Here is a 16,518-nt window from a genome sequence, read left to right on the forward strand (position 1 = left end):
CTGCACATGCGGCCGAGAGACCACTATGCACTAGCCAGCTCCCTACTGCTGTAGCTCTGTGTACGACCAGCCACTGAAACAGAGTGACTCGCCTCGGCTGTCTGGAGTCCCATAACCTCTCCCAAAAGGCTGCCAAGAACTCGCATGTGAGACCCTCCTCCTGCCAATGACGTGCTGCAGCGGGGGCGGGCCTCTCTCTGTGCTGCTAGTATATGACGTCCCAGTCGAACAGTGTACTGAAAGAACGGGACTCCTGGGAGGTCTGCAGAAGAGAAGGGGTCCCTCCATAGCCACTCACTAGGATCCCACTGTACTCGTGCCAGTGGACAACACTCCCAAGCCCATAACCTCCAGTGTCCAGTCTCAAGGGCTGCTGGGTCAGGGTCTATGACGCAAGTCCTCCCATAGATGCCCACTACTCGGATCCTCTGAAAACAACACTCTGCCACCTGCGGGGCCTCTACTGCAACTCGGTTGTAGTCGTCCCTGTAGCTTGAAGAACAGGGCTGGAGAAGTCTCTGAGTAGGCCCTGACTGAGATGAGAACCTCTAGTCGTGTGAAGGCTCCAATCCACCAGGGTGCTACTAGCTCGAGAGCGTGAGTCACTCAGCTGGAACTGACTCTAAGATGTCCTGACACATACTCTGCACCCCTCTCATGCCCCGTAGCTGGAACCCCTGTACCTCCTTTGACAAACCTGTGAACTCTAGCCAGTCACCTAGAGAGCGCGTTGGACCTGCTGCCATGGGACCCCAGGAAACATGAGGCCGACTACCAACCAAGTGGTCTCTCTGAGTGCTAACCATGGGGTTCCAGACAAGGGGCTGTAATAGGCGCTCCTCCGTGCAAGTAGGTTGTCTCTGCTCCAGGCCTCGCCGCAATAGCTCCCAAGATCGAAGCAAGGTCACAGCGAAGCGATCCTCCAGTCTCCTGCTCAAACCAACTTTGCGCATCTCTGTAAAGATCCATCTGGTCGAAGGTTGCTAAGGGCCTCCTGACTGAGGCACCCTGGCACGAAGCCGCTGTAGCAAGAGCTCCTTCTAGGGCTCCTCACTTGGAAGAAGTCCTTTGACGATGAACTTCCCAAGAAATGCTCTGCTCTGTTGTGTTGGGTCAATGATCCCAAGCCCTCCCTGAGAACAAGGAAGCGTGATGACCTGCCAAGCCACCTTGGCTCGGGCTATTTGAGTGTCAGGTCCTGACCAAAGGAAGTTCCTGATCAGCCTCTCTACCTGGCTGATACAAGAACTCGAGAAGATCCAGTAGGAAGTGATGTACCACATAGTCGCCAACAACACTTGGTTGGCAACTACTACTCTGCCAGCCAGAGAAAGTCGTGCTGAGCTCCAATGTAACAACTTTCTCCTGATAGACAGGAGAAGGGGAGCAATCTGCTGCTCGGGAGACAAGTCCAAACCAACCTGACAACCCAAGTACCGAACTGCAGTCCCTAGGGGAATCCACTTGAAACCCTCTCCTGGCATCCTATCTGGCACAGGAGCACTACCAACCGAGAAAGCCACAGTCTTTCTCTAGTTGATCAGTGCGCCCGATGCACAGCAGAAGGTCTCCAAAGCCTGCTCACATCTGTGAAGATTGGCCTCCTGGCCATCTAAGTACAAGGCTGAGTCATCGGCAAACTCAGCGTCCAGTAGCTCATCTCCCCGAATAGGGGGTGCTAAGCCCCGTAGACCAACGTGCTGTGACACCAAAAATCTGCTCATCGCCTCCGCATAGAACAGAAAGAGAAAAGGGGCAAGAGGACAACCCTGTCTGACCGAGCGTGTAAGCATGAAGCGATCACCTCTACCTCCTGCCAAAAGTACCTGACTGTGAGCCTGTCTGTACAAGGCTGACACCCCTCTAATCCAAGCATCTGAGAAGCCCATCCTGTGTAGAGTGCCCTATAGAAAGTCCCAGTCAACTCTGTCGTATGCCTTCTCAAAATCAAGAAGAAGAATCACGAGGTCCTCACCACGGAGCCGTGCCAGGGCAGAAGCCTCCCAAAAAGTAAAGATGTTGTCAAGGATACTACGTTCCTTGACAAAACGTGTCTGAGTCCCATGTATAAGGCTCTCTAAAAGTGGCTGAATCCTCAAACTCAGAGCCTTGGCAAGAATTTTGTAGGCTGAGTTGAGGATGGTGATGGGGCGCCACTGTCGAATCTCATCCAAGGAGCCACGTTCCCTGGGAATGAGGTAAATCAGGCCCTCACTCATGCTGTCAGGCAACACTCCTGAGTGCAAAATGCACTGAAAAGCACTACAGAGATTTGGGCCAAGCAGGTCCCTGTACTCCAAGAAAAAGTTGGGAGTCAACCCATCCTCACCTGGACAGCTACCACGGGGGAGGGCCCTAACAGCCTATTGCAGCTCCTCAAGCTGAAGTGGCATCTCTAGCCTCTGACGCATCTCCTCAGTCACAAGACAAGGCATCTGTGCCCAAACCTGCTCCCTGCATGCATCCTGCCGCTCTGAGTGGGACTCTGCAGACAGTAACTCACTGTAGAAGTCAGTAGCAACTGCACGCATATCCTCGGGCTCACAAGCAACTGACCCGTCGGGCCTCCTCAACTGATTGACCTTGGCATGCGAGTGCCGAGGTCCCACTGTCTCAAAGAAAGCACTAGTCACTCTGTCACCCACCTGAGTCCACTGAGATGCCTGTCGGTGGAAAGCAAACTCATGTCGCCTCTCCTCTGTGCTAGCAAGCTCCTGTCGAGCCTGCTGTAACTGCTTCTCCAACCAAGGACTGTCTGGATGCTGCTCCTGCATCCTCTGTAATGAAGCAATTCCCCGTCTGAGACGCTGCTCCGCCTCTGTCGCTGCAGCCCGGCGAGCCGGAGACTCCTGAAGAAAAAAATGGCTGATCTGAGCTAGGCCTGAGGCCACTCTGTCAGCAGGAGAATCTTGTCTGTCCATGCCCTCTGTCCAGAGAGCCTCTACCCTCTCTCTGAGTGCTGAGTCCAACAAGACCCTCGCTGGGATGCGGAGCATCGTGCTCCCACTCCTCTGCCTGTCTGCCACTGTGAGGATCACTGTTGCATGGTCCGAGAAGGAGGTCCTTGCCAGGATGCCCACTGATCCTCCCAAGTCATTGAAGTGGTCACTAGTGTAGAAGCGATCTATCCGCGATAGATTCACTCCTCCCACTCTGCGGTCCGATCGAGAGAAGGCAAGACTGTCTGGGGGCCTCACAAAACCAGAGTGTTGCCATGTATCCGAGACCCTCAGAGTCATACAAAACCTCTCCCAAGCTGCCAACTCGACTCTATGCACAATAGCATGGCTGCACCAATCCTGTCAGAAGGGTCCTCCAACATGTTGAAGTCCCCTCCTATGCACCAAGGATCTGCCTGTGGCAGAGCCTAAACAATCTGTGACCAAAACTTTGTACGAGCACTCGCCACATTGGGCACATAGATGTTCAAGAAACCCACAAGGCCACCCTGAACCTGCATAGTAATCCACTGAGCCATGCCTGGCACAATAATCCCTCTGCCCACAATGGCCTGCTGCAATGAGTCCGCAATAGTCATACATACCCCACCCTGGATGCCTCCAGGTCCAAAAGTAGCTGACCAAAAAGTATCATATCGTCCACGCAAAAGTTGACCACATCGCTGAATGCGGCTCTCACACAGATGGTGCTCCTGAAGCATAAGGAGATCAATCTCTCCTCCCAAAAGGCAACGCTGCTCCTGACGCAATTGGCCCCGCTGACGTTGAAACTGGGGCCCACCTAGTCCCTGCACGTTCCATGAGACGATCCTCATGGGGAGCGAGAGAGAACAGTTGCTGCCGCAGCAGCTAGACGGGCTATCTTCGAGGCTGGCTTGGATGGGGAGTAATCCGCATCCGAGCGTCCTCTAGATAGGCGTGACTGCAGTGAGTGCCTAGCCCAAGCCCAAGCAGAGCGAGCCGTGCGTAAAGCAACCTCCTCTGTCCAGGAGTCCTCATGAATGTATATATAGCATGGCAAACACTGCGTATCAGCAAAGAAGTAAACCACAATGTGCCTACATCCTTCTGAGTCTGGGGGTGTCACCCCAAACTTGGCCAATGGCCACGAAGTGTGTAGCATGTCTGTAACTCCTAGTTCTCCCATGTGGTGAGAGAACTCTAGGACCTGTGTATGCAACCATCCCAACACTGAGTCGAGAGTCCACTCTGTCTCGGCCCTACCGCAAAGGGGGAAGGAGAAACCAATTGCTGAGTCCAAGGCCTCTGTCCCCCTAGCGGCAAGGAAAAGAGCATGGACCTTGAAGCAGGCTGCCTCATGGTCTGCTGAGGGATCACCGAGAAAACGAGTGAAGCCATAGTCGAAGAAGTCCCAGCGGTGCCGAATGTCAATGCTCGTCAGACCACGAGGGATAGCTGCAAGGGAAGATGTCTGTACCAGCAGAGGGGGCCGTAAGAAAGGTTGACCCTCTCTCTCTAGGCGACTCGTGGCAAAGGTGCTGCCAAGAGATCTCCTATCCTCCGGAGAAGGCCCTGCCCCCCGGGTCGACTGTGGAACTGGAGTAGGAGGGGGGGGAGGAGCTGGGGGAAGCGGTGGAGAAGAGGGGCGGGAGGGGCCGACAGAGGTAGAGGGGCGAGGTGAAGAGGCGACGGGAGCAGGAGGCGGGGGGGAAGATGAGGAAGAGGGGGGGAACTCTGGGGGGGGGGGAGAGGCTGTCGAGGGTGGGGGATGGAGCAGGGACCTCCTCTTGCTCTAGAGGACCAAAGCGGTTCCCCGTGGGAACCCACTACTGCTGAGTAGGCGCCTGAGGGCCACTCTGAGTGCCAGGCTGACGCTGTGGCCCCTGTTGTCGTCTACCACGGGCCTGCTGCCATCCCTTCTCCGCTGGAGCCCCAGGCTCGGAGGGTGGCTCAGCATGTGTGCGTTGTGTCTCTGTCTGTGACTGCGGGCCAGCCCTGGCAGGCTGGGGCTGAGGCTGTGGTGCAGGTCAAGGCCTCCTCCGTGGACAGGCCTTCGCTAGATGGCCCATCTGTCGACAAATGAAGCACTGGTTCAGGAGGCCTGAATACTCCACACTCTGTCTAAACCAACCCCCACTCACGCGAGGCAAAAGAATAACCTTTGGGAGCGTGTGGGTGTCTCTGACCAAAACTTGAACTGAGGGAATGTCAGCCGCCTTGGCAGCTACTGATGCTGCTGTACGAGGTGTCTCCAGGACAGTCCCAATGGCTGAGCCGATCCTGGATAGAAGTGGTAAATACTCCCTCCGTAAACCCGGAAAGCAGACCGAGATGGGGATGTCTGCCTCCTCTACTAGAACATCCGAAGCCGGGTCAAAACCATGTCTCCACTGTCGAAAGTGGGCACGTGCTGCTCGGATGGTCAATGGACTCATGGCGATGACCTTGGATGCCATCTTGGAGGTCTCAAACTCGATCTGATAGTAACCCCGTTCGAGAATCTGTACATCCAAGATCTTGCCCACCTCTGCGAGAAGGCGGGCCTGGAGAAGGTCACGCAGCTCTACTTTGCTAGGTCGGGGGGGGGGGGGGGGGGGGGGGGGGGGGGGGGGGGCGGGTGGGGGGCGATGGCGCAGCGATGGGGAAACAGCAGCAGCGAGCTCCCTAGGAGCTGCACTTGCTTTCCACTCAAGTGGATTGCGGAGTCGATGATGAGTTGCCCGATGCCTTAAGTGCTAGGATTTATGTGTGAAGGTCCTCTTTTTTTCCTTCATTGAAAATTTTTTGAAGAAGGCTCGCCTTCTCCTGCCACCATCCTTCCATCTCCGTTTTCCATTCCTTCATCTCTTTTTCCACTTGTGTTATCCGTTTGTTTGTGGCCATGAATGTTGCCTTCGTTACCGTCGGGGGAGACTTGCATATTGGTGACAAACTATTAGTGGTTTTCATTGAGAGAGAGAGAGAGAGAGAGAGAGAGAGAGAGAGAGAGAGAGAGAGGTAGGTAATTACTTGTTAGGCGGAAACCATAATGGCAAACATAGCAATGCGCGATTCAGACAAAAACACAGTTGACAATGAACCAACTCTATTAATCACAGCAGACCAGGTTTGTATTGTTGAGTTTCTCTCTTTAAATTGCATCTATGTTATAGGGCGCCAACTTTGCTTGGCAATTGCATCTTAGAGTGGTGTTTTCTTGCCTTACCTCCTATTGGGGCTTTTAGGTGGTCGTTTTTGAGGGTTCCATTCGAGAGAAACCTGCCAATGAAAAAGAAGCACGAACTTTTATTGAAGGTATCTTCCACTAAAATCTGTAAAGTATTGCAATCTTACGGGTTTCCAATAATACTTCCGTTTTTCATGCTATCTAACTTTATTTGCGTTTTTAAAATTCTTTTTATATTTAAGTAGGTCCGTTTTTGTAGAAAAGAAATTGAAAGTTGCTAGCTCAAAAATTTGAAAGATTAGTTTCTGAATTTAAAACATCATTTTGGATTAAATGGGTGCATATTACTGTATACACTTCTTATGGACTGGAGTATTAAAATACTGACCAATGAAATATACACACTTATAGGAAGAGTGGAATTTGTATTAGCCAAACTCCTAGGCCTACCTATCAGTCAGGGTGAAGTGCTTAGAATCAAGGTCTTTTGTAAATAAGAAGGAAAGCACTGTGGCAGGACCCCTTCACATCATCCGATCACCGAGGGACCCCTTTCTTCCAGTACACCGCTCGGCTGGGTCGCCACATACTGACAGCTAGGAGGGAGGCTCGCCCAGCTGCAATGTCCCACTGGCAGGAGGAGGGTCTCACGGCCGAGTTCTTAGCTGGATTTTGGGAGCGTTTGTGGGACAGTAGACAGCCGAGGAGAGCCATCAAGTTCTAGTGGCTAGTTGCACACTGAGTTTTTGCAGTTAGGAGTTGGTTGGTACATAGCGGCTCCTCACCAGCATGCACGGCTTGTCACCACCCTCTAGAGACTCAGCGACATTGTCTGTGGGACTGCCCCATGGCACAGCAGGTTTGGCTTCGGATCCTGTGACTGATGCCTGCCCTTTCTTCAGCCAGATAGTACACTTGGGTGCTGCTGCGTTGTCCACACTCACGGGCCCAACACTTCGTTTCGAGATGTCTTCAGTTAGTAGGATGATTGTGATACAGGAGGGCAGGCCTACACCTCAACCTGCCACAGAGCTCGTCCTTCAGGAGTGGAGTAGTGATAGAGAGTATTGTTGGGAGCTCATCTGCGGCCTGACATTGTGGTTCATTTGGAGAGCCCATTGTTTTCGCATCTTCGAGGCTCGACTTGTCCCATCAGTGGAGACTGTTCGCGACATCTGGCTAGAGCTGGTTCACACTCTCAGACGCCAGTTTGAGTGCCTTCAGGGTAGATCGGACCGCATGCGGGAGCGCCGTGAGGCTTTCTTGAGACTGTGGCGGCCTGGATCCTTCTTCACCATGGTTCATGGCGCGCCTTGATGGCAGTACCGATCACAAGTGTGGTTATTTCCCCCACCTATCTCCTGATTGAGCCATCTTGTATCTATCTTGTTTTTTCATTGGGAGAGTCTCCCCCTTTCTGATATAGCCCTCTCTTGCAGGGCTAGATTGTAGCCCATTGGGCAGTTTTATTAACTAATGGAAGGATCTTTTTTCTGCCAACAAAGAAGGAAAGCACCGAAACCACGAGCATAACAGGGCCTTTGACTAGCATCTTCATATCAAAGTGCTTCATCATTTGTCTTTGATGATCCCCAATCATGATCTCCAAGCACTAATTCTTAATAGGCCAACGAGCTTGATGTCGTCGTTTTTCCATACAGCATACAACAAACATATACAGATATGGAAGTATAGAAAATGTAACGTTCAGCCCCTTGAAAATTTCAGATGTGGCATTCCATACAAGACTTTAAGTTCAAGAGAAAAAGATCAGAAATTTAAAGCAAACTTTTGTGACCAAAATGATACAGGTGTCATCATCATAGTTATAGGGAATGGCGATTTTCAGGTCTTCGTTCCCCATTCCCATTTCAACTTCCCGTGCCATGTTTCGGACGTGAGTATCCATAACATGGAATGGCATTTCATGCTTGTTGCCGTTCCCCGTGCCCCGTTCGAATTTCTTGTTCCGGGTAACTATGAGCATCATTTATAAGTCCTGACATGTCACTAAGCATAAGACATGAAACATGAGTACTAGAGTTAAGTTCCAGACTGAAGTTTTTCATTAGTCAACAATTGAAAGATAAAGCTTGTCAACTGTTGGTGAGGAGGATTTTACCTTTAAGGGTTTCACGTGCACATCTAACCCTATGTGCATGAGGACAGGCTAACTCCTATTTCTAGGGTTTAGGACAACCTAGGAAGTGTTCCGTTGTGGAGCTTGTACACATGACATGCTTGTCCTAGCACTTTGGAGTAGCTGCATACCCTCTGATTGCACATGAGCACAACCAGTGTTTGCTAGGTGTAGAATTTGGGGAGTGTTTCCATACAGTTGCATTTGTACCAAGCCTAGGTAATGACTGCATACGAAGATCAAAGAAATGTAATTAACTTAGGGATTGCTCGTGTGCCATCGCAACCCCCCCCCCCCCCGGTCCCCAAAACAACCTGCTCTCCACTGCTCCCGTCGCCTCAGCATGCCCCCTCCCATTCCGCACTGCCTTCGCCCCTACCCTACTGCGGCCCGCTGCCCTGTTCCCAAAAAAATCCCCCCCCCCCCCCTCCCTCCCTTTCTTTTTTCTCCTGCCCCTGCAGCCTCTTTGTTGTTGGAGTTTTCTTTGTTGTTTTGGTTGCCATCCATGCCAACAGGAAAACGCCTCATTCCGATCTTCTCGCAGTCCTTGCCTGACCCCGTCGAGCCCACCATGCGACTCGCTCTGTCGCCAGCAAAGCAAGCGAGCCTTGCAGTAGAGGTGGAGTGCCTTCAGGCCACCTCTGTCATCTGTATGATTATTGGCAGTCGTATCAATAGAAGTGGGGTACGTGACCTCCTCCAAGCCCGCCTTCTAGCAGAGGTGGGAAAGATTATTGATGGGCGAGGATACTACTAGATTGAGTTTGAAACTCCCAAGATGGTTGCCAAGGTCATTTCGATGAGCCCGTTGGCCATTCGAGCGGTCAGAGCTCATTTCCAACAGTGGTGCCATGGATTCGATCCTGCTTCGGATGTTCTTGTCGAGGAGGTAGATCTACCCATTTAAGTCTACTTCCCTGGCCTAAGGAGGGAGTACTTACCGCTTCTTTTTAGGATTGGTTCCGAGATCAGGACAGTCTTGAACACCTCGCACACGTCAGCTTTAGTTGGAGCCAAGGCTGGTGGTGTGCCTTCAGTACACGTTCTGGTTTGTGATACTCACACCCTCCGGAAGGTGGTTCTTCTACCTAGGGTGAGTGGGAGGTGCTTACATCAGAGGGTAGAGTATTTGGGACTCCCGAATTAGTGCTTCATTTGTAGGCAGATGAGCCACTTAGCGAAGGCCGGCCTGTGCTCGCAGGAGATCTCGACCCACAACGCATGCTCAACTCCCCAAGGATGAACATACCCAGTAGGCAGGTACCCAGGACACAGGCTAGAACTTTGAGAGAGACCAGCGATTAGCCAGCTGACGGTTGGTAGTAGGTGCCCGACCGTCGCACAGGGACAAGCTCATCACACTGCCCCCCCTAGTGGCCGACCTCCTCCAGCTCATCAACATTGGGTTCCGACAGGGAGTGCTTTTGACCCCCCTGCAACAGGAGTCCTCTGAGGAGCCCCTTTCTACCTCTGGCTCACCATCGCCACCACCTCCCTCCCATCCCCTTCTCCACCCCCACCTCCCGTTTCCCCCCTTTCTCCTGCTGGGCTCTTAGTCTCATCACCCGAGCCATCCCACACTCCTCCTTCGACACGTGGGACTGGACACTCATTCGCAGCGAGACATTGTCTTGGTAGTGCTTTCGCTTCGAGCTGAATGGCTTGAGAGGGACATCCTTACTTGAGGATGCCACTTTTGGTTCATGCTTCTCCTTTTGCAAGAATCCCCCGTGGATTGACCAATTTTGATAGTGGCAGACGCTGGGATTTTTTCGACTACAGCTTCACGCGTTTCCTTGGTGACCCTTCTCCCGACCTTGAGGCAGCTTGCTTTTGAATGCATGTCCTCTTTCTAGTAGCCAGGGGCACCGAGGATTAGGATACAATGGTAGGTTTCTCCTTTCCGTTGTGTTGCAGGAAAACATAGTGGACCTTGCACACAGTTCTGACTGGCTCTAGGTCCAGGTTGTTGAGTTCTCACACCACACAGGGGATGTGGGGGTGACAAATTTGGTACGGACACTTTGGCCTGTAGCCAAGTTCAGTGTGATGCACCGGATGTAGACACCTTGTGGTTCACTTGTTTGCCGACACTCTGATCCCCCCTGGCTATGTATTTGTACATCAGGATTCTTGGACAGAGGATGTAGCCCTACGGACTACACGCTCTGCTTGGGCCTAGGCGAGACAGTCACTTCAGATGTGTTTGTCTAGAGGTGGGTCGGATGCAGATTACTCCCCATCCAACCGGCCTCGAAGATAGCGAGATTGGCTGCTATTGCAACATGAGTCTTTTCTCACTGATCCCATTAGGATTGTCTCATGGAATGTATAGGGTTTAGGTCGGCCCCAGTTTCATTGCACCAGAGGGGTCGCTTGCGCCAGGAGCTTTAGAGATGCCTTGTGGGTGGTATGATTGATATTCTTATGCTTGAGGAGCATCATCTTTGTGAGAGCCGCATTTGGCGATGTGGTTAGATTTTGCATGGCCGCTATGAGACTTTTTGGTCAACTGCTTTTTGGCCTGGGGGCATTCAGGGAGGGGTATGTTTGACTATTGCAGACTCATGGCAGTAAGCGATTGTGGGAAAAGGTATTATTGTGCCAAGTAGGGACTAGTGGATTACCATGCAGGTCCATGGTTGCCTCATGGGCTTCCTGAACATCTATACACCCAATGTGGCAAGTGTATGAACTGAGTTTTGGTCACATATTGTAGAGTCTTTGCCGCATGCAGAGCAATGGTGTGTTGGGGGAGACTTCAACATGTTGGAGGACCCCTCAGACAGGATTGGAGGTAGTCATTCTACCGTGCATGGGGCTGAGTTAGCAGCTTGGGAGTGGTTTTGTATGACCTTGAGAATTTTAGATGTTTCACAACATAGGTTTTGTGCGGCCTCCAGATAGCTTATCTTTCTCTCGCTCTGACTGCAGAGTAGGAGGAGTGATTCTATCTTGGATAGATCGCTTCTACGCGAGTGACCGTCTGTCTCCGTGACATTGGAGGATCTGTTTGCATTCTCGCGGGAATTTCTTTCTCAGATCATGCGCCAGTGATTCATACTGCGACAGACATAGAGAGGAGCGGGAGTGTGATGCTGCACATCCCCGAGAGGATCTTGCTAGATACAGAGCTCAGAGAGCGGGTGGCAGCACTTTGGATAGAGAGCTTGGGGACTCGGGGCTTCCTTGCTAGTAGAGTGGCCACTCGACTTGTTGAGCTTAGCCGCTTCTTCCTTTAGGAGTCTGGAGCTCGTTTGGTTGTGGTCAAGTAGGAGAAGATGCGGCTCAGATGAGGCATTGCTTCCCTACAGCGGATGCAAGAGCGCCACCTTGACAGTCCTTGGTTAGATGCAGCAGGCTCGATAGGAGCTAACCACCATTGATGAGCGGCGCCATGAGTTTGCCTTTCATTGACAGGCATCTCAATGGACCTAGGTGGGCGACAGAGTTAGTGGTGAGTTCTTTGAGATTGTGGGGCCTCGCCATGTGCGTACCAGTTGAGCCTTAGTCAGAACATTAGAGAGCATGCATAGAATAGCTTCGGGCACAGATGCCTTGCCTAATTACTGAGGAGATGCGGCAGAGACTAGAGATGCCTCTCTAGCTAGAGGAGCTCCATCAGGCTCTTAGATCACTTCCCCGAGGTAGCTGCCCAGGGGAGGATGGTTTGACACCCAATTTTTCTTGGAGCAGTGGGAGCTGCTTGGTTCGGATCTATGTAGCGCCTATAAACACATCTTGCACACTGGAGAGATGCCTGACAGCTTGAGTGAGGCTTATTTACCTTATCCCCAAGGAGGGGGGACTTCTTGGATGAGATTCGGCAATGGTGACCCATCACTATTCTCAACTCAACCTACAAAATATTAGTGAAGGCTCTGAGTTTGAGAATTCAGCCACTACTTGAGAGCATTATACACGGGACTCATACAGGTTTTGTAAAGGACTCCTTGACTTTGAGAAGACTTATGATAGACTTGGCTGGGATTTCTTGGAGAGCACTCTACGCAAGATGGGCTTCTTAGATGCTTGGATCAGAGGAGTGTCAGCTCTTTACAGATGTGCGCACAATCAGGTGCTCTTGGCAGGGAGAAGAGGGGAACGCTTCATGCTCACGCGTTTGGTTGGACAAGGTTGCCCTCTTACCTTCTTCCTCTTTCTCGTCTATGCTGAGGGGATGAGCAAATTTTTGACTTCATAGGAGGTTGGTTTTCGTTGGTTAGAGCTCCCTATTAGGGGAGACGAGTTTGTTGACGCTGTTTGCTAACGACTCATGCATGTACTTGGAGGGCCATGCCGCCAATCTGCACAAGTGTGAGTAGGCTCTTGAAGTGTTTTGTTGTGCATCAGGGGCACTGATCAACTAGAGAAACGCTGTGGCTTTCTGGGTTGGCAGTGCTCCTACGCCTGATTGGTCGTCGGGTGAGGGCTTTAGGTGGATCCCTTGAGGGACTTCTGTACGATATCTCGGCTGTCAAGTAGGCTTGGATTTGTCTCTAGAGTAGCAGAATGTCCCCCTTCTCCTATCCATTAGGAGGAAGCTATTACATTGGAGCTCTGCACGACTCTCTTTGGCTGGTAGAGTGGTAGTGGCCAACCAGGTGCTATGTGGTACATCACGTTGTTAGCGTGCAAATAAGAAGGAAAACGAGAACCTCTATAGCCTTGCACACACCACACCGTCATAAGGAAACACCATAAAGCTGCGGAAAACACCTATATTGAACACTTGTAAAGTCGGGTGGGAAACAGTCCTAACCCGAACCATGATTAAAATTGCTGAAAACCGAGACTATAAAGATGGAGCTCGTGTCGTGTAGACCTCTGTAGAGTATCCATATGCTTGATTCTGACAACAGACGAGAGAGTTACAAGCTTCCGAAGTTGGGGTATCTCTCAAAAGCTCCAAAAAAGCTAGTCTCTGTAAGCAAAAAGGGTGTGCAGGGAATTGTAGCTATTAAAAAGGGGGATTTTTTGACTCTTATCCCAAGGGATTTTTTCTCCTCTTAGCCAACATGACTCCTCTTGTAGTCTTCTTTTAATTGGCTCATTTTGGGTTTAATTTGGATAGGAAATGGCACGTCGGCCACTTTTTGACCAAGGAAAAGGGGGGAGGGGAAGTGTCCAGAGGACCAAAAGCATGCCCAGGCGCCTGTCCAACTGGTGGGAACCCACCATTTCCAGAAATCTTTGACCACACCTTTTCTAATTAAATCTATCAAATCGGTCCACTTGCCTTTCCTCGCATGCATCCGCACCCACTTTCTAAGTAAGGAACCGCCCATTTCAAATGCATGTAACTCATGATGTATGAGTCCAATTCACCGGCTATCAAGCACGACTGAAAATACTGATTGAAAACCACTTTTTAGAAGTTCGACCAACCCGAAACTCTTGCACATGACTAAGCAGAACCAAGCCTTTATACATAAATTTTACAAGAGCACTCAAAAAACTCAAAGCATTATGTACATCTATGTACTCGAGGCTAGTGAGCAAGCTTTTTAACATGGATTAGTGACTTTATCTTCATCCAAAAAATGCCTGACATAGCTTGCCAACCCTCCCTAACCTGCTTGATCATTCATGACAAGCAGAGGTGTCTAGGGTGAACAACTGCTGCATTTCATCCCTAGAAACCTCATCCACATTTTCAGATGTTTCCACATTGTCTCCCTCAATTGATAGCATTTCATTAGTCACAATTGTCATCAAACGTGCCAGATACTTCTTCAATCTATAACCATTAACATGATATTTATGCTGTGCACTATTTAAGTCTGCCAACTGATATGTGCCATTTTCAAATTTGTTTACAACAGTAAAAGGACCTTCCCATTTGATTTGAAATTTCTTCTAAAAGGTATTGTCCAATTTACTATTGTATCGCAACACCAAATCACCCTTCTCAATTTTTTTATCCTCCACGCACTCATTGGCTTTTAGCTGAGCCTTCCTTGACACTTCCTCATAGTAACTCAAAACTAAAACTCTATCCAATTGCAAGCATTTTAAATTCAATAACCTTTTCTGCCATGCATTTGTTTGCTCCTCATCTTCCAATGACAACAACTTGAGAGTAGGAATTTCCACTTCAATTGGCAATGAACCTTCCTTGCCATAAACCAAGTGGTAAGGGGAAAATCCTGTGCTCGTTTTGATAGCAATTCTATAGGCCCACAACGCACAAGGCAACTCTGAATCCCAAGTCTTCCTATCTGTCTGAGTCATCTTTGTCAAGGTCTTTACCAACTCTACATTGAACCTCTTATTGAGACCATTACATTGTGGATAATAAAGAGAACTATATATGCTGTATATTGAGCTTCTCGCATAAGAAATCAAACAGCTCTCCTCTAAATCCTGGTCCTCTATCAGAAAGTAGCTCTAGTGGCACACCAATTTTGCAACATATGTACTCATAAACAAATTTTCCCATCTCTTTACTGGTCATCTGTTTGACAGCCTTGGCTTCTGCCCCCATCGTGACAAATAATCCACTGCTGTCAAAATGTAAACATTTCTTTTGCTAGTCATATGTAAGGGTCCAATAGCATCAAGACCCCATTTTTCAAACACATCAAAAGCTAAAATTGTCTTTCGCAATTCAGGCTTCAAAATTCTCTTTCCCATCCTCTGACAAGGCAAACACGACTTACACCAATGATTAACATCCCGTTGAATACTCGGCCATATATAACCTTCTTGCAAGACCTTTCATGTAAAGCACATCATCAAGCATTTTGTATTTCCTGGCTTTCCTTATGAACGCATACTTTTTAGAAGACGGTAAACCCTCAGGTAGAACACCTGTCAATAGAAAATCCACTTTCTTTGATAAGATTTCCCTCCCATGATATAAAGGGTCATCTGCCTTTACCACAAACACACAAGTGATTATCTCCTGGACAGCATCATGAGCTTCTTCATTTAGAGACCTCTCAATATGCTGCAAACTCTATGCTTCAAGCTTTTTGAGCAACGCTTTCACTTTGAAGCATAAATTCTTCAGTTTAGGGTTCTTATTCTTTCATACTCCCAACACTTGCTTCACAACCAACAAAGCATCTCTTTTAATTTGCAAGCATCGAATTTTCAATTATAAGCAAATATGCAAACCACCTTCAAGAGCCATGTATTCTGCTTCATTGTTACTTTTTGCATCAAGTTTTAACCTTTGCTTCCTCATAAGCTTCCCTTGTGCATCATAAATGACAATGCCTCTTGAAGCAGCATCATGACTTCTTCCATAAGAACCATCAAAGTACAACAATGAAGCATTAGAGATGGCAGGAGTCTCGACTTTCCTTTTCTGCACCACTTCTTCTTTGGCCAAAACCGGAGTATCCTTATAGGTGAGAAGATCTGCTAAGGTAGCCCGAGTACTTTCCTCCACCAGAGCTCAATAACCAGTCTCATCAGTGTTTTTGATATATTTGAATTATTGAATAGCTGGGGAAGCAATGAATAACTGGTAAGAAAGGTGAATGACTTTTGTAGCAAATAGTGCTTAAATCGCCTACAGGCATAAACCATACTAGTCATCACCAATTCAATTTCAAAAAAATCTCTTTCATGAGGAGTCTTCACTGTGCTAGCATAATGAACATGCTTCATATACTGAGATTCCTTCCCCCTTTGCAATAACGTAGCTCCAATAGCATCATCTCCCACTGATGGGTTGACATAAAACTCCTTTTCCTAGTCAGGAGCTTGCATAATAGGTAACATACTCAAAACTTCTTTAACTCTGTCAAAAACATTGTCACACTCATGAGACCACTCCAAGGGATCATTCTTAACTGTTTGCTGCAATGGATACAATAACTGTGATGCCAAAGGTATGAAACGAGACAGATATTTAACTTTCTGTATGAAAGTGGCCAACTGTTTGGTATCTTTTGGAGATGACAATAACAGCAAGGTCTCCACTTTCTCTGGATCTGCTTCAATCTCATTTTCTGAAATTACATGTCCAAGAAGCTTCACCCGTGGCTGTGCTAAATGACATGTCTTAGGATTGAGCCGACCCTCACATTCATTATACCTTGCAAAAACATGCTCTTTCCTTGAACTGTATACGCAGAAATCATCTATGAACCCTTTGACAAACCTTCCAAGGAACGGAGTAAGGATCCAATCCACTTTCCTTTCAAAAGCTCCCGGCCCATTTGTCAACCCAAAAGGAAGGCAACAAAAGCAGAAACAACCCCATGGCGTGATAAAAGTAGTCCTTTTCTGATCTTCAGGAGCAAGGATAAGCTGAAAGTATCTTGAATACCCATCAC

General features: G+C 49.1%; 1 protein-coding gene across 2 annotated transcripts in view; it reads left to right on the forward strand.

The window, feature by feature from the left end:
• LOC147460190 (uncharacterized) overlaps positions 1–16,518 on the forward strand; it is a 143,876-nt gene that overhangs the window by 60,628 nt on the left and 66,730 nt on the right. For both annotated transcript variants that reach the window (XM_086509979.1, XM_086509981.1), the window contains exons 4-5: positions 5,938–6,027; positions 6,146–6,215. In XM_086509979.1, the coding sequence (XP_086366105.1) occupies positions 5,938–6,027; positions 6,146–6,215 (160 nt within the window). The remainder of the gene's footprint in view (positions 1–5,937; positions 6,028–6,145; positions 6,216–16,518) is intronic.

The sequence above is a fragment of the Adiantum capillus-veneris genome, chromosome 4 (genome assembly GCF_014529385.1).
Source record: "Adiantum capillus-veneris isolate H3 chromosome 4, ASM1452938v2, whole genome shotgun sequence".
Classification (NCBI taxonomy): Eukaryota; Viridiplantae; Streptophyta; class Polypodiopsida; order Polypodiales; family Pteridaceae; genus Adiantum; species Adiantum capillus-veneris.